We start from the raw sequence: 27,930 nt of genomic DNA on the forward strand, positions 1-27,930 counted from the left end.
TACAGTGAAATGCTGAATACAACAGGTGTAGTAGACCTTACAGTGAAATGCTGAATACAACAGGTGTAGTAGACCTTACAGTGAAATGCTGAATACAACAGGTGTAGGTAGACCTTACAGTGAAATGCTGAATACAACAGGTGTAGTAGACCTTACAGTGAAATGCTGAATACAACAGGTGTAGTAGACCTTACAGTGAAATGCTGAATACAACAGCTGTAGACCTCACAGTGAAATGCTGAATACAACAGGTGTAGTAGACCTTACAGTGAAATGCTGAATACAACAGGTGTAGTAGACCTCACAGTGAAATGCTGAATACAACAGGTGTAGTACACCTCACAGTGAAATGCTGAATACAACAGGTGTAGTAGACCTCACAGTGAAATGCTGAATACAACAGGTGTAGTAGACCTCACAGTGAAATGCTGAATACAACAGGTGTAGGTAGACCTTACAGTGAAATGCTGATTACAACAGGTGTAGTAGACCTCACAGTGAAATGCTGAATACAACAGGTGTAGTAGACCTGACAGTGAAATGCTGAATACAACAGCTGTAGACCTCACAGTGAAATGCTGAATACAGCAGGTGTAGTAGACCTTACAGTGAAATGCTGAATACAACAGGTGTAGTAGACCTCACAGTGACATGCTGAATACAACAGGTGTAGTAGACCTTACAGTGAAATGATGAATACAACAGGTGTAGTAGACCTTACAGTGAAATGCTGAATACAACAGGTGTAGTAGACCTTACAGTGAAATGCTGAATACAACAGGTGTAGTAGACCTTACAGTGACATGCTGAATACAACAGGTGTAGTAGACCTTACAGTGAAATGCTGAATACAACAGGTGTAGTAGACCTTATAGTGAAATGCTGAATACAACAGGTGTAGTAGACCTTACAGTGAAATGATGAATATAACAGGTGTAGTAGACCTCACAGTGAAATGCTGAATACAACAGGTGTAGTAGACCTCACAGTGAAATGCTGAATACAACAGGTGTAGTAGACCTTACAGTGAAATGCTGAATACAACAGGTGTAGTAGACCTCACATTGAAATGCTGAATACAACAGGTGTAGTAGACCTTACAGTGAAATGCTGAATACAACAGGTGTAGTAGACCTTACAGTGAAATGCTGAATACAACAGGTGTAGTAGACCTTACAGTGAAATGCTGAATACAACAGGTGTAGTAGACTTCACAGTGAAATGCTGAATACAACAGGTGTAGTAGACCTCACAGTGAAATGCTGAATACAACAGGTGTACTAGACCTTACAGTGAAATGCTGAATACAACAGGTGTAGTAGACCTTACAGTGAAATGCTGAATACAACAGGTGTAGTAGACCTTACAGTGAAATGATGAATACAACAGGTGATGTAGACCTCACAGTGAAATGCTGAATACAACAGGTGTAGTAGACCTTACAGTGAAATGCTGAATACAACAGGTGTAGTAGACCTCACAGTGAAATGCTGAATACAACAGGTGTAGTAGACCTCACAGTGAAATGCTGAATACAACAGGTGTAGTAGACCTCACAGTGAAATGCTGAATACAACAGGTGTAGTAGACCTTACAGTGAAATGCTGAATACAACAGGTGTAGTAGACCTTACAGTGAAATGCTGAATACAACAGGTGTAGTAGACCTTACCGTGAAATGCTGAATACAACAGGTGTAGTAGACCTTACAGTGAAATGCTGAATACAACAGGTGTAGTAGACCTCACAGTGAAATGCTGAATACAACAGGTGTAGTAGACTTCACAGTGAAATGCTGAATACAACAGGTGTAGTAGACCTTACAGTGAAATGCTGAATACAACAGGTGTAGTAGACCTCACAGTGAAATGCTGAATACAACAGGTGTAGTAGACCTTACAGTGAAATGCTGAATACAACAGATGTAGTAGACCTTACAGTGAAATGCTGAATACAACAGGTGTAGTAGACCTTACAGTGAAATGCTGAATACAACAGGTGTAGTAGACCTCACAGTGAAATGCTGAATACAACAGGTGTAGTAGACCTCACAGTGAAATGCTGAATACAACAGGTGTAGTAGACCTCACAGTGAAATGCTGAATACAACAGGTGTAGTAGACCTCACAGTGAAATGCTGAATACAACAGGTGTAGTAGACCTCACAGTGAAATGCTGACTTACAAGCCCTTAAACAACAGTGCAGTTCAAGAAGAAGAACATATTTACCAAGTAGACTAAAATAAAAAGTAACACAGAGTAGTACAGAGTCAATGGGGAGGTTATATACAGGGGGTACCGGTACTGAGTCAATGTGGAGGCTATATACAGGGGGTACCGGTACTGAGTCAATGTGGAGGCTATATACAGGGGGTACCGGTACTGAGTCAATGTGGAGACTATATACAGGGGGTACCGGTACTGAGTCAATGTGGAGGCTATATACAGGGGGTACCAGTACTGAGTCAATGTGGAGACTATATACAGGGGGTACCGGTACTGAGTCAATGTGGAGACTATATACAGGGGGTACCGGTACTGAGTCAATGTGGAGACTATATACAGGGGGTACCGGTACTGAGTCAATGTGGAGGCTATATACAGGGGGTACCGGTACTGAGTCAATGTGGAGACTATATACAGGGGGTACCGGTACTGAGTCAATGTGGAGACTATATACAGGGGGTACCAGTACAGAGTCAATGTGGAGGCTATATACAGGGGGTACCAGTACAGAGTCAATGTGGAGGCTATATACAGGGGGTACCAGTACAGAGTCAATGTGGAGGCTATATACAGGGGGTACCGGTACAGAGTCAATGTGGAGGCTATATACAGGGGGTACCGGTACAGAGTCAATGTGGAGGCTATATACAGGGGGTACCGGTACTGAGTCAATGTGGAGACTATATACAGGGGGTACCAGTACAGAGTCAATGTGGAGGCTATATACAGGGGGTACCGGTACAGAGTCAATGTGGAGGCTATATACAGGAGGTACCGGTACAGAGTCAATGTGGAGGCTATATACAGGGGGTACCGGTACAGAGTCAATGTGGAGGCTATATACAGGGGGTACCGGTACAGATTAAATGTGGAGGCTATATACAGGGAGTACCGGTACAGAGTCAATGTGGAGGCTATATACAGGGGGTACCGGTACAGAGTCAATGTGGAGGCTATATACAGGGTATTACGGTGCAGAGTCAGTGTGCGGGGGGTACAGGTTAGTTGAGGTAATCTGTACAAGTAGGTGGGGGCGAAGTGACTACGCATAGTTAGATGATAAACAGAGTAGCAGCAGTGTACAAAAGGAAGGGGGGGGGGGGGGGTTGTAAATTGTCCAGTGGCGATTTATATTAATTGTTCAGCAGTCTTATGGCTGAGTACGTGGGGCCCCAGTGTTGTGGGGCCCCAGTGTTGTGGGGCCCCTTGTGTTGTTGTGTTGAGGTTCAGCGAAGTGGAGGTGTTGTTTCCTACCCCCCCCACCTGTGGGCAACCCCTCAGGAAGTTCAGGACCCAGTTGCTGGCCCAATGCTCTAACCACTAGGCTACTTGCCGCCCCCAATACACACACATATAATATAATATAAGTGCAACATGCAACAGTTTGAAATTATTTTACTGAGTTACATATATATTAATAAAAGGAAATCGGTCACTTTAAATGAATTCATTAGTCCCTAATCTATGGATTTCACGTGACTGGGAATACAGATATACATCTGTTGATCACAGGTACAATAAAGTTAGGGGAGTGGATCAGAAAACCAGTCAGTATCTGGTGTGATCAGAAAACCAGTCAGTATCTGGCTGGCCTCGGACGATCCCGCAGGTAAAAAAGCCGGATGTGGAGGTCCTGGGCTGGCGTGGTTCCACGTGGTCTGGAGTTGTGAGGCTGGTTGGACGTACTGCCAAATTCTCTAAAACAACAGTGGAGGTGGCTTATGGTAGAGAAATTAACATTCAATTCTCTGGCAACAGCTCTGGTGGACATTCCTGCAGTCAGAATGCTAATTTTACACTCAAAACTTGAGATGTTTGTGGGATTGGGTTGTGTTACAAAACTGCCCGTGGCCCTTTATTGTCCCTAGCACAAGGTGCACCTGTGTAATGATCAGGCTGTTTAATCAGCTTCTTGATATGCCACACATGTCAGTGCGAGGGATTATCTTGACGAAGGAGAAAGGATCACCGAGGGATATAAAACAAATATTTAAAAAATACCGTTTTTTGTGCGTATGGAAAGTTTCAGGTATCTTTTATTTCAGGTCATTGGACATGGGACCAACACTTTACATGTTGCGTTTATATTTTTGTTTACTGTACATCCTCTCTCAGCTGTGCTGCTGCTGACACCAAATCACCGCACCTGTCATTAAAACCACACAAATGGGCAGGAACATATCTGTATTGTAAAAACCCCAGTTACCACAAACCTCTGCTTTTCTCATAAACACCAGATTGACTTGAAAATGTTGTCAGTACGTTTTACTCATCGTAATAAGAACGTAATGGCAACATCTTTGTCTTGAAGGTCCAGGTTTGTTCATTTGGTGTCTTTTGCAACCTTTTGTATCTTTTGTTCACTTGGTCTTGTTTGATCTTTGACCTCATGTTGAATTCTTCTCAGTTCTGTTTGTTATTCCTCTTAGGAATATTATAAATATAACATAGGAATTACAAAAACAACTTGTGAACTCACTGATTTAACAATTATTGCGAAACCCCACCGTGTTAAAAACGTCAAATCAAATGTATGAAGCAGGATGGCTCCATGACTTTCTGCTGTCAGACTGGCCAGAAGCAGGATGGCTCCATGACTTTCTGCTGTCAGACTGGCCAGAAGCAGGATGGCTCCATGACTTTCTGCTGTCAGACTGGCCAGAAGCAGGATGGCTCCATGACTTTCTGCTGTCAGACTGGCCAGAAGCAGGATGGCTCCATGACTTTCTGCTGTCAGACTGGCCAGAAGCAGGATGGCTCCATGACTTTCTGCTGTCAGACTGGCCAGAAGCAGGATGGATCCATGACTTTCTGCTGTCAGACTGGCCAGAAGCAGGATGGATCCATGACTTTCTGCTGTCAGACTGGCCAGAAGCAGGATGGCTCCATGACTTTCTGCTGTCAGACTGGCCAGAAGCAGGATGGCTCCATGACGTTCTGCTGTCAGACTGGCCAGAAGCAGGATGGCTCCATGACTTTCTGCTGTCAGACTGGCCAGAAGCAGGATGGCTCCATGACTTTCTGCTGTCAGACTGGCCAGAAGCAGGATGGCTCCATGACTTTCTGCTGTCAGACTGGCCAGAAGCAGGATGGCTCCATGACTTTCTGCTGTCAGACTGGCCAGAAGCAGGATGGCTCCATGACTTTCTGCTGTCACTGGCCAGAAGCAGGATGGCTCCATGACTTTCTGCTGTCAGACTGGCCAGAAGCAGGATGGCTCCATGACTTTCTGCTGTCAGACTGGCCAGAAGCAGGATGGATCCATGACTTTCTGCTGTCAGACTGGCCAGAAGCAGGATGGATCCATGACTTTCTGCTGTCAGACTGGCCAGAAGCAGGATGGCTCCATGACTTTCTGCTGTCAGACTGGCCAGAAGCAGGATGGCTCCATGACTTTCTGCTGTCAGACTGGTCAGAAGCAGGATGGCTCCATGACTTTCTGCTGTCAGACTGGCCAGAAGCAGGATGGCTCCATGACTTTCTGCTGTCAGACTGGCCAGAAGCAGGATGGCTCCATGACTTTCTGCTGTCAGACTGGCCAGAAGCAGGATGGCTCCATGACTTTCTGCTGTCAGACTGGCCAGAAGCAGGATGGCTCCATGACTTTCTGCTGTCAGACTGGCCAGAAGCAGGATGGCTCCATGACTTTCTGCTGTCAGACTGGCCAGAAGCAGGATGGCTCCATGACTTTCTGCTGTCAGACTTGCCAGAAGCAGGATGGCTCCATGACTTTCTGCTGTCAGACTGGCCAGAAGCAGGATGGCTCCATGACTTTCTGCTGTCAGACTGGCCAGAAGCAGGATGGCTCCATGACTTTCTGCTGCCAGACTGGTCAGAAGCAGGATGGCTCCATGACTTTCTGCTGTCAGACTGGCCAGAAGCAGGATGGCTCCATGACTTTCTGCTGTCAGACTGGCCAGAAGCAGGATGGCTCCATGACTTTCTGCTGTCAGACTGGCCAGAAGCAGGATGGCTCCATGACTTTCTGCTGTCAGACTGGCCAGAAGCAGGATGGCTCCATGACTTTCTGCTGTCAGACTGGCCAGAAGCAGGATGGCTCCATGACTTTCTGCTGTCAGACTGGCCAGAAGCAGGATGGCTCCATGACTTTCTGCTGTCAGACTAGGTGGGTTTATTAGTGGGTGAAACTTAGAGGATTTGTCAGAGGAGGCCCCCTTGGCAAGAAGACTCCTCCGTATGAGAGCTGGCATTCTAGTCAGCATATCCAAACCAAAAACCGTAGATAGATGGCAACATTCGCATAAAACTGAAAGCGTGAACGGCGGGGACGGCGGGATTTAACCGCGGGATTTAACCATGGGATTTACCCTTGGGATTTACTCTTGGGATTTAACCATGGGATTTACCCTTGGGATTGAACCACGGGATTGAACCACGGGATTGAACCACAGGATTTAACCACCGCATTTGACCACCGCATTTGACCACGGGATTTAACCACTGCATTTAACCACGGGATTTAACCACGGGATTTAACCACCGCTGGGAACTGACGTGTTCAAACAGATAAGCTACGACCATCAGAGGCAAAACGACATTACAAAACGACGTTACAGAACCACGTTACTGAACGACGTTACAGAACGGCATTACAGAACGGCATTACAGAACGGCATTACAGAACCACGTTACAGAACCACGTTACAGAATGGCATTACAGAACCACGTTACAGAACCACGTTACAGAATGACATTACAGAACCACGTTACAGAATGGCGTTACAGAACCACGTTACAGAATGGCATTACAGAACCACGTTACAGAACGGCATTACAGAACCACGTTACAGAACGGCATTACAGAACCACGTTACAGAACGGCATTACAGAACCACGTTACAGAACCACGTTACAGAATGACGTTACAGAACCACGTTACAGAACGGCATTACAGAACGGCATTACAGAACCACGTTACAGAATGGCATTACAGAACCACGTTACAGAACGACATTACAGAACGGCATTACAGAACGGCATTACAGAACCACGATACAGAACGACATTACAGAACAGCGTTACAGAACCACGTTACAGAACGACATTACAGAACGGCATTACAGAACGGCTTTACAGAACCACGTTACAGAACAGCGTTACAGAACCACGTTACAGAACGGCATTACAGAACCACGTTTCAGAACCACGTTTCAGAACCACGTTACAGAACGGCATTACAGAACGGCATTACAGAATCACGTTACAGAACGGCATTACAGAACAGAGTTACAGAACCACGTTACAGAGCCACGTTACAGAACCACGTTACAGAATGGAATTACAGAACGGCATTACAGAACGGCATTACAGAACCACGTTACAGAACCACGTTACAGAATGGCATTACAGAACCACGTTACAGAATGACATTACAGAACCACGTTACAGAATGGCGTTACAGAACCACGTTACAGAATGGCATTACAGAACCACGTTACAGAACCACGTTACAGAATGACATTACAGAACCACGTTACAGAATGGCGTTACAGAACCACGTTACAGAATGGCATTACAGAACCACGTTACAGAACGGCATTACAGAACCACGTTACAGAACGGCATTACAGAACCACGTTACAGAATGACATTACAGAACCACGTTACAGAATGGCGTTACAGAACCACGTTACAGAACCACGTTACAGAATGGCATTACAGAACCACGTTACAGAACCACGTTACAGAATGACATTACAGAACCACGTTACAGAATGGCGTTACAGAACCACGTTACAGAATGGCATTACAGAACCACGTTACAGAACGGCATTACAGAACCACGTTACAGAACGGCATTACAGAACCACGTTACAGAACGGCATTACAGAACCACGTTACAGAACCACGTTACAGAATGACGTTACAGAACCACGTTACAGAACGGCATTACAGAACGGCATTACAGAACCACGTTACAGAATGGCATTACAGAACCACGTTACAGAACGACATTACAGAACGGCATTACAGAACGGCGTTACAGAACCACATTACAGAACCACGATACAGAACGACATTACAGAACAGCGTTACAGAACCACGTTACAGAACGACATTACAGAACGGCATTACAGAACGGCTTTACAGAACCACGTTACAGAACAGCGTTACAGAACCACGTTACAGAACGGCATTACAGAACCACGTTTCAGAACCACGTTTCAGAACCACGTTACAGAACGGCATTACAGAACGGCATTACAGAATCACGTTACAGAACGGCATTACAGAACAGAGTTACAGAACCACGTTACAGAGCCACGTTACAGAACCACGTTACAGAATGGAATTACAGAACGGCATTACAGAACGGCATTACAGAACCACGTTACAGAACCACGTTACAGAATGGCATTACAGAACCACGTTACAGAATGACATTACAGAACCACGTTACAGAATGGCGTTACAGAACCACGTTACAGAATGGCATTACAGAACCACGTTACAGAACGGCATTACAGAACCACGTTAAAGAACGGCATTACAGAACCACGTTACAGAACGGCATTACAGAACCACGTTACAGAACCACGTTACAGAATGACGTTACAGAACCACGTTACAGAACGGCATTACAGAACGGCATTACAGAACCACGTTACAGAATGGCATTACAGAACCACGTTACAGAACGACATTACAGAACGGCATTACAGAACGGCGTTACAGAACCACATTACAGAACCACGATACAGAACGACATTACAGAACAGCGTTACAGAACCACGTTACAGAATGGCACTACAGAACCACGTTACAGAACGACATTACAGAACGGCATTACAGAACGGCTTTACAGAACCACGTTACAGAACAGCGTTACAGAACCACGTTACAGAACCACGTTACAGAACGGCATTACAGAACCACGTTACAGAGCCACGTTACAGAACCACGTTACAGAACGGCATTACAGAACGGCATTACAGAACCACGTTACAGAACCGCATTACAGAACGGCATTACAGAACCACGTTACAGAACCGCATTACAGAACGGCATTACAGAACCACGTTACAGAACGGTATTACAGAACGGCATTACAGAATCACGTTACATAACGGCATTACAGAACCACGTTACAGAACGGCATTACAGAACCACGTTACAGAACGGCATTACAGAACCACGTTACAGAACGGCATTACAGAACGGCATTACAGAACCACGTTACAGAACGGCATTACAGAACCACGTTACAGAACGGCATTACAGAACCACGTTACAGAACCACGTTACAGAACGGCATTACAGAACCACGTTACAGAACCACGTTACAGAACGGCATTACAGAACCACGTTACAGAACGGCATTACAGAACCACGTTACAGAACGGCATTACAGAACCACGTTACAGAACGGCATTACAGAACGGCATTACAGAACGGCATTACAGAACCACGTTACAGAACGGCATTACAGAACCACGTTACAGAACCACGTTACAGAACGGCATTACAGAACCACGTTACAGAACGGCATTACAGAACCACGTTACAGAACCACGTTACAGAACGGCATTACAGAACCACGTTAGAGAACCACGTTACAGAACCACGTTACAGAACGGCATTACAGAACCACGTTACAGAACGGCATTACAGAACGGCATTACAGAACCACGTTACAGAACCACGTTACAGAACGGCATTACAGAACCACGTTACAGAACCACGTTACAGAACGGCATTACAGAACCACGTTACAGAACCACGTTACAGAACGGCATTACAGAACCACGTTACAGAACCACGTTACAGAACCACGTTACAGAACCACGTTACAGAACGGCATTACAGAACGGCATTACAGAACAGCATTACAGAACCACGTTACAGAACGGCATTACAGAACCACGTTACAGAACGGCATTACAGAACCACGTTACAGAACGGCATTACAGAACCACGTTACAGAACGGCATTACAGAACGGCATTACAGAACCACGTTACAGAACCACGTTACAGAACCACGTTACAGAACGACATTAATAATGGATTACAGGGAAAACCAGCACCCTGCTCCCCCTCCATATTCTGTGTGTGTGTGTGTGTGTGTGTGTGTGTGTGTGTGTGTGTGTGTGTGTGTGTGTGTGTGTGTACGCACGCACGCACGCACGCACGCACGCACGCAGAGGGACAGGCTGGTGACACACCGGGAATGGGAGGGGTGCTGGGTAGTGGAGAGATTGCTGTACAGTTTTGGATGAGTCACTCTCAACACACACACACCCACAGACACACACCCACAGACACACACACTTTCTCAGAAATAGCTCAGCTCTGTGATGGTGGTGAAGTTTCAGGAAACCAATTAAACCACTTTGCATTTCAGATGTTGTAGATCAAAGAGGAGTGTTATGGACGCACGGCAAATATTCCCCAGCTGTTTATTCCCTGTATGGTAGTAGAGCCCAGGTCAGAAGTTGTGCACTGTAAAGGGAATAGTCTGCTGTTTAGACAGGGCTGTATTCGGTCACACTGCTGCTAAGCCAGTTAATATGGCGATTTTAGCATGTAAATCTTGGTGGGGCAGAATAAAAATGTGTGAGATGCATGCCAGCAAAGCCACAACACTTAACACTGTGACAAACTGTTAGGGCCTACAGAAATCTGTCCCAACACCTTATCACTGTTATACCTGGTTATCAGCAGTCCCAACACCTTACCACTGCTACACCTGGTTATCAGCAGAGTCCCAACACCTTACCACTGTTACACCTGGTTATCAGCAGAGTCCCAACACCTTACCACTGCTACACCTGGTTATCAGCAGAGTCCCAACACCTTACCACTGCTACACCTGGTTATCTTTTAGGTCTAAGACTGCTGGGCATCGGGAGGAACCAGTATATTGACTTGATGAACCAGTGCAGGTCTTCCAAGGTAAGAGCAACTTAAACATAATTAAATAATATCCTTATTTATGTTTGTCAACATGTACTCTAAGTGATGAAATACTTAGACAATACTATGGTTATTACACCCGCAACACACAGATTGTTTTTAATTCTAGATGTTTTCTAGGGACTAAACATTGCAGTGAGCTTCCTGAAAAGATTCAGTTCCTCTTTTTAGTTGAATACACTTGTCTGGCTGTGGAGACAGACTTTCACTAAACATCGGCCAACACTGCTGACTAGATGTCCGCTGATGTAAAAATGACTTGAAAAATACATTTTATTGATTGAATTACTTACCTGTGTCGTCTCTTGTCAGAAATTCTTCCGTAGGAAAACGGCGCGAGACCTGCTCCCCTCCAAGCCAGTAGAGATCTCTGTAGAGCCGTGGTGGGTGGCTCAGACCGGATACATCACAGAGGATGACATCAGGGTGAGAACCGCATGGTGACCTTTGAATGCTTATGGCCATTCAATTGTTTTGTTTCTTTATTCAGACGAGACAACATACCATAAACACACAGCTAAACACCAACTGATTGGTTTTCCTGTCACTATGCCAACCGTCCCCTGCAGAGTTAGGCCAAGGTGTTTGATGGGGTTGATGTCAGGCCATCCTATGACGGTGCCACGTTGAAAGTCACTGAGCTCTTCAGTAAGGCCATTCTACTGCCAATGTTTGTCTATGGAGATTGCGTGGCTGTGTGCTTGGGGCTGACTAATTTGAAGGGGTGTCCACATACTTTTGTATATATAGTGTACATAATGTATTAACGCATGTATTAGATAATTATCACTAACAGCTAAAACAAATAAACATTAAAGACATGTTTAAATAATTTCATTTTATTTGTACATGTTTTAAACAATTAAAATACAATACCAGTCAAACGTTTGGACACACCTACTGTTCAAGGGTTTTTCTTAATTTTACTATTTTCTACATTGTAGAATAATAGGGAAGACATTAAAACTATGAAATAACACATATGGAATCATATAGTGTGCAAAGCTGTCGTTAATGCAACGGGTGGCTGCTTTGAAGAATCTGAAATATAAAATATATTTTGATTTGTTTAACACTTGTTTGGTTACTACATGATTCCATATGAGTTATTTCATAGTTTTGATGTTTATACAGGGCTGTGAATAGTGTAGCTTGTCCCTGAGCTAGTGGATTAATGGTTCTTACCTCTCTGCCTGATGGAGGTACTGCATGTTGGTTCCAACCTTAAAGAAAGTTGCCAGGTCTGTTAGGAAATGCCTTTGTTCCACCATCTGGAAACAGCAGAGGGAACACCCCCCTATCTACATCGATGGAACAGTAGTGGAGAGGGTTGTAAGTTTTAAGTTCCTCGGCGTACACATCACAGACAAACTGAATTGGTCCACCCACACAGACAGCATCGTGAAGAAGGCGCAGGAGCGCCTCTTCAACCTCAGGAGGCTGAAAAAATTAGGCTTGTCACCAAAAGCACTCACAAACTTCTAAAGGTGCACAATCGAGAGCATCCTGGCGGGCTGTATCACCGCCTGGTACAGCAACTGCTCTGCCCACAACCGTAAGGCTCTCCAGAGGGTAGTGAGGTCTGCACAACGCATCACCGGGGGCAAACTACCTGCCCTCCAGGACACCTACACCACCCGATGTCACAGGAAGGCCATAAAGATCATCAAGGACAACAACCACCCGAGCCACTGCCTGTTCACCCCGCTATCATCCAGAAGGCGAGGTCAGTACAGGTGCATCAAAGCTGGGACCGAGAGACTGAAAAACAGCTTCTATCTCAAGGCCATCAGACTGTTAAACAGCCACCACTAACATTGAGTGGCTGCTGCCAACACACTGACTCAACTTCAGACACTTTAATAATGGGAATTGATGGGAAATGATGTAAAATATCACTAGCCACTTTAAACAATGCTACCTAATATAATGTTTACATACCCAACATCATTCATCTCATATGTATACGTATATACTGTACTCTATATCATCTACTGCATCTTTATGTAATACATGTATCACTAGCCACTAACTATGCCACTTTGTTTACATACTCATCTCATTTGTACATACTGTACTCGATACCATCTACTGTATCTTGCCTATGCCACTCTGTACCATCACTCATTCATATATCTTTATGTACATATTCTTTATCCCCTTACACTTGTGTCTATAAGGTAGTAGTTTTGGAATTGGTAGCTAGATTACTTGTTGGTTATTACTGCATTGTCGGAACTAGAAGCACAAGCATTTCGCTACACTCGCATTAACATCTGCTAACCATGTGTATGTGACAAATAAATTTGATTTGATTTGGTTACCAGGTCTGTTAGGAAATGCCTTTGTCCCACCATCTGGTTGCCAGGTCTGTTAGGAAATGCCTTTGTCCCACCATCTGGTTGCCAGGTCTGTTAGGAAATGCCTTTGTCCCACCATCTGGTTGCCAGGTCTGTTAGGAAATGCCTTTGTCCCACCATCTGGTTGCCAGGTCTGTTAGGAAATGCCTTTGTCCCACCATCTGGTTGCCAGGTCTGTTAGGAAATGCCTTTGTCCCACCATCTGGTTGCCAGGTCTGTTAGGAAATGCCTTTGTCCCACCATCTGGTTGCCAGGTCTGGTTAGGAAATGCCTTTGTCCCACCATCTGGTTGCCAGGTCTGGTTAGGAAATGCCTTTGTCCCACCATCTGGTTGCCAGGTCTTGTTAGGAAATGCCTTTGTCCCACCATTTGGTCAACGGCCGTTTTGTGCTGCGCCAGAAACTCTAAATGGGAAGATGGGTATTTTATTTTAATTTAACCTTTATTTAGTCAAGTCAGTTAAGAAAAAAATATTGTTTACAGTGACGGCCTACCCCGGCCAAACCCTCGTCTAACCCAGACGACGCTGGGCCAATTCAATTCGTATTATTATATTCCTCTTTCATATACAAATCTCATGACGTGACTCTGAGACTTGGCTGTATCTAGGGGGATTTGTATTTAAGGAAGCCTGCTAGCAAGCAACATTTTGGCTAGCTAGCAATTGCTGTGAATTTACCAAAAATTATTTGAAATAACAATTGAGGTAGCTACAGTAAGTATTCTAACTCAAAACTTAACTACTACAAACTCATTTAAATTACAATAAATAAAGGTTAACTTGTTTTTCGCTGTTCAGTGGCAGCACACGTGGGTATGTGATTTGCGGACTCATCACATGTCTCATCAGTTTAAAGAGTACTTCTGGGTCACGGAATGAAATGTTCCAAATGAAAGTTCCCCACGTGATAGTAGAGACGTGTCAACCATTCATGATATATGAAAAAAAAAGGTATTAACATTAACAATGATTCATATTTGTTCATATTTAAGTTCAGTGAGGATCTCTGAATGATCCAATGTTGACCTAAATGACTAATGATGATAAATACAATCCACCTGTGTGTAATCAAGTCTCCGTATAAATGCACTTGCACTGTGATAGTCTCAGAGGTCCGTTAAAAGCGCAGAGAGCATCATGAAGAACAAGGAACACACCAGGCAGGTCCGAGATACTGTTGTGAAGAAGTTTAAAGCCGGATTTGGATACAAAATATTTCCCAAGCTTTAAACATCCCAAGGAGCACTGTGCAAGCGATAATATTGAAATGGAAGGAGTATCAGACCACTGCAAATCTACCAAGACCTGGCCGTCCCTCTAAACTTTCAGCTCATAGAAGGAGAAGACTGATCAGAGATGCAGCCAAGAGGCCCATGATCACTCTGGATGAACTGCAGAGATCTACAGCTGAGGTGGGAGACTCTGTCCATAGGACAACAATCAGTCGTATATTGCACAAATATGGCCTTTATGGAAGAGTAGCAAGAAGAAAGCCATTTCTTAAAGATATCCATAAAAAGTGTCGTTTAAAGTTTGCCACAAGCCACCTGGGAGACACACCAAACATGTGGGAGAAGGTGCTCTGGTCAGATGAAACCAAAATTGAATTTTTAGGCAACAATGCAAAACGTTATGTTTGGCGTAAAAGCAACACAGCTCATCACCCTGAACACACCATCCCCACTGTCAAACATGGTGGTGGCAGCATCATGGTTTGGGCCTGCTTTTCTTCAGCAGGGACAGGGAAGATGGTTAAAATTGATGGGAAGATGGATGGAGCCAAATACAGGACCATTCTGGAAGAAAACCTGATGGAGTCTGCAAAAGACCTGAGACTGGGACGGAGATTTGTCTTCCAACAAGACAATGATCCAAAACATGAAGCAAAATCTACAATGGAATGGTTCAAAAATAAACATATCCAGGTGTTAGAATGGCCAAGTCAAAGTCCAGACCTGAATCCAATCGAGAATCTGTGGAAAGAACTGAAAACTGCTGTTCACAAATGCTCTCCATCCAACCTCACTGAGCTTGAGCTGTTTTGCAAGGAGGAATGGGAAAAAAGTTCAGTCTCTCGATGTGCAAAACTGATAGAGACATACCCCAAGCGACTTACAGCTGTAATCGCAGAAAAAGGTGGCGCTACAAAGTATTAACTTAAGGGGGCTGAATAATTTTGCACGCCCAATTTTTCAGTTTTTGATTTGTTAAAAAAGTTTGAAATATCCAATAAATGTCGTTCCACATCATGATTGTGTCCCACTTGTTGTTGATTCTTCACAAAAAAATACAGTTTTATATCTTTATGTTTGAAGCCTGAAATGTGGCAAAAGGTCGTAAAGTTCAAGGGGGGCGAATACTTTCGCAAGGCACTGTAGTTTTTTACAGCCTCGATTCTTCTACATAGGATGGCAATTAGAATCCATTTTAGAATTAGGCTGTAACGTAACAACATGTTGAAAAGGGAAGTGGTCTGAATACTTCCTGTATGCACTCTATATCTGATACTAGGCACTACCTATCTACATCTGACCCAGGACACTACCTATCTACATCTGACCCAGGACACTACCTATCTATATCTGACCCAGAACTACCTATCTATATCTGACCCAGGACACTACCTATCTACATCTGACCCAGGACACTACCTATCTACATCTGACCCAGGACACTACCTATCTACATCTGACCCAGGACACTACCTATCTACATCTGACCCAGGACACTACCTATCTACATCTGACCCAGGACACTACCTATCTACATCTGACCCAGGACACTACCTATCTACATCTGACCCAGGACACTACCTATCTACATCTGACCCAGGACACTACCTATCTACATCTGACCCAGGACACTACCTATCTACATCTGACCCAGGACACTACCCTCTCCACCTGTTTCCTCCTCTCCTCCTCCTCTCCAACTGCCTTTTTCCTCCTCTCCTTCTTTCTCTCTCCCTCCACCCAGCTAACGTCTGTCTGTGTCCTCCCTCTGTCCTGTCGGATTTTAGATCTGTTCGGTGGCAGAGAGGAAGGCGATTGATAAGATGATAGATTCAGGACCCCAACTGGCTGGATCAATGGAGTACAATGTGGTGCTGAGTGAGTGGAATTTATTCTTGTGTCTGTCTCTGTGTGTATGTTCATCCCAGCTCACTGCTAAATTGCCCAGTGGTCTGGATAAATGGTAGTCGCTCGCCATCAGGGTGTTTGTCTGGGGGGAATTGGAAAACAGTTTAGTGTGATGAGATGCCTTCCCTGTCATTACGGCCTATTGTGGCTCTGGTGGAAGGTTAACAGGTAGTAGGGAAGAGAGTACCAGGTAGGAGGGTAGGTTAACAGGTAGTAGGGAAGAGAGTACCAGGTAGGAGGGTAGGTTAACAGGTAGGAGGGAAGAGAGTACCAGGTAGGAGGGTAGGTTAACAGGTAGGATGGAAGAGAGTACCAGGTAAGATGGAAGAGAGTACCAGGTAGGAGGGAAGGTTAACAGGTAGGATGGTATAGAGTACCAGGTAGGAGGGAAGGTTAACAGGTAGGATGGTATAGAGTACCAGGTAGGAGGGAAGAGAGTACCAGGTAGGAGGGAAGAGAGTACCAGGTAGGAGGGAAGAGAGTACCAGGTAGGAGGGAAGAGAGTACCAGGTAGGAGGGAAGAGAGTACCAGGTAGGAGGGAAGAGAGTATCAGGTAGGAGGGTAGGTTAACAGGTAGGATGGAAGAGAGTACCAGGTAGGAGGGAAGAGAGTACCAGGTAGGGAAGAGAGTACCAGGTAGGGAAGAGAGTACCAGGTAGGAGGAAAGATAGTACCAGGTAGGATGGAAGGTTAACAGGTAGGATGGTATAGAGTACCAGGTAGGAGGGAAGAGAGTACCAGGTAGGAGGGAAGAGAGTACCAGGTAGGAGGGAAGAGAGTACCAGGTAGGAGGGTAGAGAGTACCAGGTAGGAGGGTAGAGAGTACCAGGTAGGAGGGTAGAGAGTACCAGGTAGGATGGAAGGTTAACAGGTAGGATGGTATAGAGTACCAGGTAGGAGGGAAGAGAGTACCAGGTAGGAGGGTAGAGAGTACCAGGTAGGAGGGTAGAGAGTACCAGGTAGGAGGGTAGAGAGTACCAGGTAGGAGGGTAGAGAGTACCAGGTAGGAGGGTAGAGAGTACCAGGTAGGAGGGTAGAGAGTACCAGGTAGGAGCGAAGAGAGTACCAGGTAGAATGGAATGTTAACAGGTAGGATGGTATAGAGTACCAGGTAGGAGGGAAGAGAGTACCAGGTAGGAGGGAAGAGAGTACCAGGTAGGAGGGAAGAGAGTACCAGGTAGGAGGGTAGGTTAACCGGTAGGATGGAAGAGAGTTCCAGGTAGGAGGGAAGGTTAACAGGTAGGAGGGAAGAGAGTACCAGGTAGGAGGGAAGAGAGTACCAGGTAGGAGGGAAGAGAGTACCAGGTAGGAGGGAAGAGAGTACCAGGTAGGAGGGAAGAGAGTACCAGGTAGGAGGGAAGAGAGTACCAGGTAGGAGGGAAGAGAGTACCAGGTAGGAGGGAAGAGAGTACCAGGTAGGAGGGAAGAGAGTACCAGGTAGGAGGGAAGAGAGTACCAGGTAGGAGGGAAGAGAGTACCAGGTAGGAGGGAAGAGAGTACCAGGTAGGAGGGAAGAGAGTACCAGGTAGGAGGGAAGAGAGTACCAGGTAGGAGGGAAGAGAGTACCAGGTAAGAGGGAAGAGAGTACCAGGTAAGAGGGAAGAGAGTACCAGGTAAGAGGGAAGAGAGTACCAGGTAAGAGGGAAGAGAGTACCAGGTAAGAGGGAAGAGAGTACCAGGTAAGAGGGAAGAGAGTACCAGGTAAGAGGGAAGAGAGTACCAGGTAAGAGGGAAGAGAGTACCAGGTAAGAGGGAAGAGAGTACCAGGTAAGAGGGAAGAGAGTACCAGGTAAGAGGGAAGAGAGTAGCAGGTAGGAGGGAAGAGAGTAGCAGGTAGGAGGGAAGAGAGTAGCAGGTAGGAGGGAAGAGAGTAGCAGGTAGGAGGGAAGAGAGTAGCAGGTAGGAGGGAAGAGAGTAGCAGGTAGGAGGGAAGAGAGTAGCAGGTAGGAGGGAAGAGAGTAGCAGGTAGGAGGGAAGAGAGTAGCAGGATGGTAGAGTGACAGCTAGGATGGTAGAGTGACAGATGTAGGGGCATCTATGCTCTGTTCTATGTTTATTGAAGATTGGGAAAGATGTTGGGTAGAGGTGCATATTCTGCTGTGCCATAACAGAACTTATTCTGGTGTGATACGTTGTAAATGCTTCCTTAGCGGTAAAACTTTGTTAGCGCTTTTTCCTCGTTTTCACATGAATATGTTAATCTGATCATGAATTCTCTCTCCTTCAGGTCTGTACAACAGGGGATACATCTATCTAGACGTGCCCATCTCTGATGACAGCTGCATGTCAGGTACTCTACATTATAAACTGAGTGGTTCTAGCCCTTAATGGTGATTGGCTGAAAGCTGTGGTACAGCATATCACTTGCATGTCTTTGTGGAAGGTACCACACCCCGCACAGACCCCCTCGCCCACTAAGCGTCGTCGAGATATGTCGAGTTTCCTTGTAGGGCCTATTTGTCGGGGGAACTGTGAAGCCTGCTGTATATCCTATTGCCTGTTTTTGTTTGAGTCTTATTAAAGAATGTGAAAAAATGTGTCTCTATGCTGCTTTTCATGACATCATGCATAGCTGCTCTTCATATGGCCTAAACCAGGGCCTCAGACCCCAATACCAGGGGCTCAGACCCCAATACCAGGGGGTGACAGGGACCTAACCGGAGCGCCAGAACCAGGGGCTCAGACCCCAATACCAGGGGCTCCTACCCCAATACCAGGGGCTCAGACCCCAATACCAGGGGGTGACAGGGACCTGCAAAATCATCGTATTTTGCTGGTCTGAGAAAACAATGAATGAAAAAATCCTGCAATTCTTTGTCCTTTTACATGACTGGAGACATTACAATAATATTTATTTTCTACCTCATGAATTACCAACATGACAAGACTCTGACATTGACATACTTGAGATCAATAAAATGAACCACCCATTGTGTTAAATGCAACCAGGCCAATTAAAAAAAAAAACTGTATACACAGATTGTTTGTCTACAATATGAGGAGGAAATTGTTGTTCACCAACTTCCCAGTGGCGACGCTCACTAATCCATGTTCCCGGAGACGTCCCTGACAAACAATGGAAACCGAATTTATACTCTCTGTGCCTCAAAATAATATCCTGGTGCATGAAGGTTTCACCTACAGACGGGAACCACAAATAAGTCAGGAAGTGAACTGAATATGATGCTTTCGAGGTCGCATAACTCTCCAAATTATCCTGGATACGTCGTTCTTTCAGCCCTCGAAAATCAACTGGAGGAGCTCCCGACATACTTTCAGGCAACATGGGTTGGGGAGAAGGTCAGAGGCATTGGAAGAAAGAACATTTTTCCCCCGTAGGTAAACTCAACAAAGAAAGTGCTTGTTCAATGAACCATAAACAATGAACCTGCACCGGTGGAACGATTAAGACACTAACAGCTTACAGACGGTAGGCAATTAAGGTCACAGTTATGATAATTTAGGACACTAAAGAGGCCTTTCTACTGACTCTGAAAAACACCAAAAGAAAGATTCCCAGGGTCCCTGCTCATCTGCGTGAATGTGCCTTAGGCATGCTGAAAGGATGCATGAGGACTGCAGATGTGGCCAGGGCAATACATTGCAATGTCCGTACTGTGAGACGCCTAAGACAGCGCTAAAGAGAGACAGGATGGACAGCTGAATGTCCTCGCAGTGGTAGACCACGTGTAACAACACCTGCACAGGATCGGTACATCTGAACATCACTCTTGCGGGACAGGTACAGGATGGCAACAACAACTGCCCGATTTACACCAGGAAAGCACAATCCCTCCATCAGTGCTCAGACTGTCCGCAATAGGCTGAGAGAGGCTGGACTGAGGGCTTGTAGGCTTGTTGTAAGGCAGGTCCTCACCAAACATCACCGGCAACAACGTTGCCTATGGGCACAAACCCACCATCGCTGGACCAGACAGGACTGTCAAAAAGTGCTCTTCACTGCCTAGTCGCGGTTTTGTCTCACCAGGGGTGCTGGTCGGATTCGCATTTATCGTCGAAGGAATGAGCATTACACCGATGTCTGTCTTCTGGATCGGGATCGATTTGGAGGTGGAGGGTCCGTCATGGTCTGGGGCGGTGTGTCACAGCATCATCGGCCTGAGCTTGTTGTCATTGCAGGCAATCTCAAGACATCCTCTTCCCTCATGTGGTAACCTCCCTGCAGGCTCATCCTGACATGACCCTCCAGCATGACAATGCCACCAGCCGTACTGCTCGTTCTGTGCGTGATTTCCTGCAGGACAGGAATGTCAGTGTTCTGCCATGGCCAGCAAAGAGCACGTCTGGGACCTGTTGTTCCATACATTTAATAACAGACTCACAAACACAGACAGGCAATAGGCTTCACCTGGCTTCACAGCTTCCCTGGGAAACTCAAATGTATTGTAGCCTCACGCGGATGAAAGAGTAGCGGTGGAAGAAGTTCTCTGTAAAATATTACACGTTGTGGTGCTTCGGGGTATATCACGGGTATGACAAAACAAATGGCTGTTTACTGCTCATTTCATTGGTGACCAGTTTCTAACAGCAATAAGGCATGTCTGGGGTTTGTTGTACATGGCCAATATACCACGGCTAATGGCTGTATCCAGGCACTCCGCGTTGCGTAATGCATAAGCACAGCCCTTAGCCGTGGTATATTGGTCATATAGCACACCCCCTCGGGCCTTACTGCTTCATTATATTGTTAATCTATTTGCTATTGTGCATTTCAGATCTGTTTTCCAGAGGAGTTTACACGCACACACCTCTTTCTTCCTGTTTATCTTATAGTGTGTCAGTGGTGTATTCATCAAGGGATCATGGGTAATGGCAGCAGGGATCATGGGTAATGGCAGCAGGGATCATGGGTAATGGCAGCGGGGATCATGGGTAATGGCAGCGGGGTTCATCGGTAATGGTAGCAGGGATCATGGGTAATGGCAGCGGGGTTCATGGGTAATGGCAGCGGGGATCATGGGTAATGGCAGCGGGGATCATGGGTAATGGCAGCGGGGATCATGGGTAATGGTAGCGGGGATCATGGGCAATGGCAGCGGGGATCATGGGTAATGGCTGCAGCTCCTTGATCTAAATCAGATAATGGAGGGCAAGGAGAAAAAATGGGTCTGTGAAGAGGCCACACAACATTACCATCTAAAACTGACTGAAGGCTGTGAAGAGGCCCCACGACATTACCATCTATAACTGACTGAAGGCTGTGCAGAGGGCCCAAGACATTACCGTCTATAACTGGCTGAGGGCTGTGAAGAGGCCCCACAACATTACCATCTATAACTGGCTGAGGGCTGTGAAGAGGCCCCACAACATTACCATCTATAACTGGCTGAGGGCTGTGAAGAGGCCCCACAACATTACCATCTATAACTGTCTGAGGGCTGTGTAGAGGGCCCACAACATTACCATCTATAACTGGCTGAGGGCTGTGAAGAGGCCCCACAACATTACCATCTGTAACTGTCTGAGGGCTGTGAAGAGGCCCCACAACATTACCATCTATAACTGGCTGTGTGCTGTGGGCTGAGGGCTGTGTAGAGGGCCCACAACATTACCATCTATAACTGGCTGAGGGCTGAGGGCTGTGTAGAGGGCCCACAACATTACCATCTATAACTGGCTGAGGGCTGTGGGCTGAGGGCTGTGTAGAGGGCCCACAACATTACCATCTATAACTGGCTGAGGGCTGAGGGCTGTGGGCTGAGGGCTGTGTAGAGGGCCCACAACATTACCATCTATAACTGGCTGAGGGCTGTGTAGAGGGCCCACAACATTACCATCTATAACTGGCTGAGGGCTGTGTGTTGGTTGTTCACTTGCCGGTCGGTTGCCATTGACAACCCTTTATGTATTTTTGTTGCGCTCCATCTCTCTCCCAGTCCCCCCCCCCCGGAAGGCTTTGTCATTATTTTATTATTTTATATTATATATATGATCTATTAATGAATACATGACTGTGTTTCCCAGTGCCCCCCCTGGAAGGCTTCGTGATGAACAGGGTCCAGGGAGACTACTTTGAAACCCTTCTGTACAAAATATTTGTGTCCATCGACGAGCAGACTAATGTGTCAGAGGTAGGTGAAATAATATTACGTCTCAGCCTCGTTGGACCGTCCAGGTCTTGATCATATTCCATTTCATACCGTAGGAGCTTTCAGGATGCTCAAACGAAGCGAATAAAATATAACGATAAATATTTAACCATGTTGTTTATTGGTGTGTTTTCTTATTGACTTTATTAAAGTGATTTCAGTCCCATTTAGTCTTGATCCTCCTCCTCTGGTCGTTCTGTTCCAGCTGGCTAATGTTCTGGAGATTGACTTGGGCCTGGTGAAGGTATGTATCTACGGCGATATAGATCACACACTGTTATATTGTCCATGGCGGCGGTCACCAACCCTTTATGAGTCAAGATCACTTTCACAGTCAAGAAGCAAGCCGAGATCTACCGCTCAGAATCTTTTTAAAACATGACTTAAAAATATATAACATTAACCTAATAAAAACATTCGTAAGAATGATGTTTGTGTAGTAGCCCTAATACATTATCACAGCATATTGACTATATGCCTGCCCTAATATATTATCACATCCTAATGGCTATATGCCTGCCCTAATATATTATCACATCCTATTGGCTATATGTCTGGTCTAATACATTATCACATCCTATTGGCTATGTGCTTGCCCTAATACATTATCACATCCAATTGGCTATAAGCCTGCCCTAATACATTATCACATCCTATTGACTATATGTCTGGTCTAATACATTATCACATCATATTGGCAATATGCCTGGTCTAATACATTATCACATCATATTGGCTACATGCCTGGTCTAATACATTATCACAGCACATTGGCTACATTATCACAGCACATTGGCTACATGCCTGGTCTAATACATTATCACATCCTATTGGCTTTATGTCTGGCCAACTACATTATCACAGCACATTGGCTATATGTCTGGTCTAATACATTATCACAGCACATTGGCTACATTATCACAGCACATTGGCTATATGCCTGGCCAACTACATTATCACAGCACATTGGCTATATGCCTGGTCTAATACATTATCACAGCACATTGGCTACATTATCACAGCACATTAGCTATATGCCTGGTCTAATACATTATCACAGCACATTGGCTATATGCCTGGTCTAATACATTATCACAGCACATTGGCTATATGCCTGGTCTAATACATTATCACAGCACATTGGCTATATGCCTGGTCTAATACATTATCACAGCACATTGGCTATATGCCTGGTCTAATACATTATCACAGCACATTGGCTATATGCCATGAAATCAAAGCGACGTCAGTGATCTTCAGGTCATAAAGTCGGAGTTCTGGAAAGAGGCCCGAGTCTGACCAGAGAGAGGGGACACAGTCTTCCACCTGATGGCAAAACTCGAGTCGCTTCTCATGCACAAATTCATGTTGTTCCTATGACCAGAGACGGACCAGAGACCTGCCTGATATTCAAATAGACACGACCAGCTACTTCTATTAATAGACACACAGGGCTGTTGATAAACTCATTCCTTGCAGCGTGAGTGCTTAACTACTCATTCAAGTCAAGTCGAATGTTATTTGTCACATGAGCCAAATACAGTTAAATGCTGTAGACCTTACAGTGAAATGCTGAAAACAACAGGTGTAGTAGACCTCACAGTGAAATGCTGAATACAACAGGTGTAGTAGACCTCACAGTGAAATGCTGAATACAACAGGTGTAGTAGACCTCACAGTGAAATGCTGAATACAACAGGTGTAGTAGACCTCACAGTGAAATGCTGAATACAACAGGTGTAGTAGACCTTACAGTGAAATGCTGAATACAACAGGTGTAGTAGACCTCACAGTGAAATGCTGAATACAACAGGTGTAGTAGACCTTACAGTGAAATGCTGAATACAACAGGTGTAGTAGACCTCACAGTGAAATGCTGAATACAACAGGTGTAGTAGACCTTACAGTGAAATGCCGAATACAACAGGTGTAGTAGACCTTACAGTGAAATGCTGAATACAACAGGTGTAGTAGACCTCACAGTGAAATGCTGAAAACAACAGGTGTAGTAGACCTCACAGTGAAATGCTGAATACAACAGGTGTAGTAGACCTCACAGTGAAATGCTGAATACAACAGGTGTAGTAGACCTCACAGTGAAATGATGAATACAACAGGTGTAGTAGACCTTACAGTGAAATGCTGAATACAACAGGTGTAGTAGACCTCACAGTGAAATGCTGAAAACAACAGGTGTAGTAGACCTTACAGTGAAATGCTGAATACAACAGGTGTAGTAGACCTTACAGTGAAATGCTGAATACAACAGGTGTAGTAGACCTTACAGTGAAATGCTGAATACAACAGGTGTAGTAGACCTTACAGTGAAATGCTGAAAACAACAGGTGTAGTAGACCTTACAGTGAAATGCTGAATACAACAGGTGTAGTAGACCTCACAGTGAAATGATGAATACAACAGGTGTAGTAGAACTTACAGTGAAATGCTGAATACAACAGGTGTAGTATACCTTGCAGAGAAATGCTGAATACAACAGGTGTAGTAGACCTTACAGTGAAATGCTGAATACAACAGGTGTAGTAGACCTTAGTGAAATGCTGAATACAACAGGTGTAGTAGACCTCACAGTGAAATGCTGAATACAACAGGTGTAGTAGACCTTACAGTGAAATGCTGAATACAACAGGTGTAGTAGACCTTACAGTGAAATGCTGAATACAACAGGTGTAGTAGACCTTACAGTGAAATGCTGAATACAACAGGTGTAGTAGACCTTACAGTGAAATGCTGAATACAACAGGTGTAGTAGACCTCACAGTGAAATGCTGAATACAACAGGTATAGTAGACCTCACAGTGAAATGCTGAATACAACAGGTGTAGTAGACCTCACAGTGAAATGCTGAATACAACAGGTGTAGTAGACCTCACAGTGAAATGCTGAATACAACAGGTGTAGTAGACCTCACAGTGAAATGCTGAATACAACAGGTGTAGTAGACCTCACAGTGAAATGCTGAATACAACAGGTGTAGTAGACCTTACAGTGAAATGCTGAATACAACAGGTGTAGTAGACCTCACAGTGAAATGCTGAATACAACAGGTGTAGTAGACCTTACAGTGAAATGCCGAATACAACAGGTGTAGTAGACCTTACAGTGAAATGCTGAATACAACAGGTGTAGTAGACCTCACAGTGAAATGCTGAAAACAACAGGTGTAGTAGACCTCACAGTGAAATGCTGAAAACAACAGGTGTAGTAGACCTCACAGTGAAATGCTGAATACAACAGGTGTAGTAGACCTCACAGTGAAATGCTGAATACAACAGGTGTAGTAGACCTCACAGTGAAATGCTGAATACAACAGGTGTAGTAGACCTTACAGTGAAATGCTGAATACAACAGGTGTAGTAGACCTCACAGTGAAATGCTGAAAACAACAGGTGTAGTAGACCTTACAGTGAAATGCTGAATACAACAGGTGTAGTAGACCTTACAGTGAAATGCTGAATACAACAGGTGTAGTAGACCTTACAGTGAAATGCTGAATACAACAGGTGTAGTAGACCTTACAGTGAAATGCTGAAAACAACAGGTGTAGTAGACCTTACAGTGAAATGCTGAATACAACAGGTGTAGTAGACCTCACAGTGAAATGATGAATACAACAGGTGTAGTAGACCTTACAGTGAAATGCTGAATACAACAGGTGTAGTAGACCTTACAGTGAAATACTGAATACAACAGGTGTAGTAGACCTTACAGTGAAATGCTGAATACAACAGGTGTAGTAGACCTTACAGTGAAATACTGAATACAACAGGTGTAGTAGACCTCACAGTGAAATGCTGAATACAACAGGTGTAGTAGACCTCACAGTGAAATACTGAATACAACAGGTGTAGTAGACCTCACAGTGAAATGCTGAATACAACAGGTGTAGTAGACCTCACAGTGAAATGATGAATACAACAGGTGTAGTAGACCTTACAGTGAAATGCTGAATACAACAGGTGTAGTAGACCTTACAGTGAAATACTGAATACAACAGGTGTAGTAGACCTTACAGTGAAATGCTGAATACAACAGGTGTAGTAGACCTTACAGTGAAATACTGAATACAACAGGTGTAGTAGACCTCACAGTGAAATGCTGAATACAACAGGTGTAGTAGACCTCACAGTGAAATACTGAATACAACAGGTGTAGTAGACCTTACAGTGAAATGCTGAATACAACAGGTGTAGTAGACCTCACAGTGAAATGATGAATACAACAGGTGTAGTAGAACTTACAGTGAAATGCTGAATACAACAGGTGTAGTATACCTTGCAGAGAAATGCTGAATACAACAGGTGTAGTAGACCTTACAGTGAAATGCTGAATACAACAGGTGTAGTAGACCTTAGTGAAATGCTGAATACAACAGGTGTAGTAGACCTCACAGTGAAATGCTGAATACAACAGGTGTAGTAGACCTTACAGTGAAATGCTGAATACAACAGGTGTAGTAGACCTTACAGTGAAATGCTGAATACAACAGGTGTAGTAGACCTTACAGTGAAATGCTGAATACAACAGGTGTAGTAGACCTTACAGTGAAATGCTGAATACAACAGGTGTAGTAGACCTCACAGTGAAATGCTGAATACAACAGGTATAGTAGACCTCACAGTGAAATGCTGAATACAACAGGTGTAGTAGACCTCACAGTGAAATGCTGAATACAACAGGTGTAGTAGACCTCACAGTGAAATGCTGAATACAACAGGTGTAGTAGACCTCACAGTGAAATGCTGAATACAACAGGTGTAGTAGACCTCACAGTGAAATGCTGACTGACGAGCCCTTAACCAACAACGCAGTTTAAAAAATATACATGTTAAGTAAAAAAATAAGAACTCTGTAGTTTTGATGGGTTAATTAATGGATGGTCCATTGAATGGGTCCTGTCAACACCTGGCGCTGTAGTTTAAAGTGGGTTAATTAATGGATGGTCCATTGAATGGGTCCTGTCAACACCTGGTGCTGTAGTTTTAATAGGTTAATTAATGGATGGTCCATTGAATGTGTCCTGTCAACACCTGGCGCTGTAGTTTAAAGTGGGTTAATTAATGGATGGTCCATTGAATGGGTCCTGTCAACACCTGGTGCTGTAGTTTTAATAGGTTAATTAATGGATGGTCCATTGAAT

General features: G+C 44.7%; 1 protein-coding gene across 3 annotated transcripts in view; it reads left to right on the top strand.

Moving 5' to 3' along the window:
• LOC110496907 (protein FAM91A1) overlaps window positions 1–27,930 on the top strand; it is a 94,316-nt gene that overhangs the window by 17,491 nt on the left and 48,895 nt on the right. For all 3 annotated transcript variants that reach the window (XM_036953635.1, XM_036953636.1, XM_036953637.1), the window contains 6 exons: window positions 11,072–11,139; window positions 11,473–11,586; window positions 16,541–16,631; window positions 18,890–18,952; window positions 22,648–22,754; window positions 22,978–23,016. In XM_036953635.1, the coding sequence (XP_036809530.1) occupies window positions 11,072–11,139; window positions 11,473–11,586; window positions 16,541–16,631; window positions 18,890–18,952; window positions 22,648–22,754; window positions 22,978–23,016 (482 nt within the window). The remainder of the gene's footprint in view (window positions 1–11,071; window positions 11,140–11,472; window positions 11,587–16,540; window positions 16,632–18,889; window positions 18,953–22,647; window positions 22,755–22,977; window positions 23,017–27,930) is intronic.

The sequence above is a fragment of the Oncorhynchus mykiss genome, chromosome 18 (genome assembly GCF_013265735.2).
Source record: "Oncorhynchus mykiss isolate Arlee chromosome 18, USDA_OmykA_1.1, whole genome shotgun sequence".
NCBI lineage: Eukaryota > Metazoa > Chordata > Actinopteri > Salmoniformes > Salmonidae > Oncorhynchus > Oncorhynchus mykiss.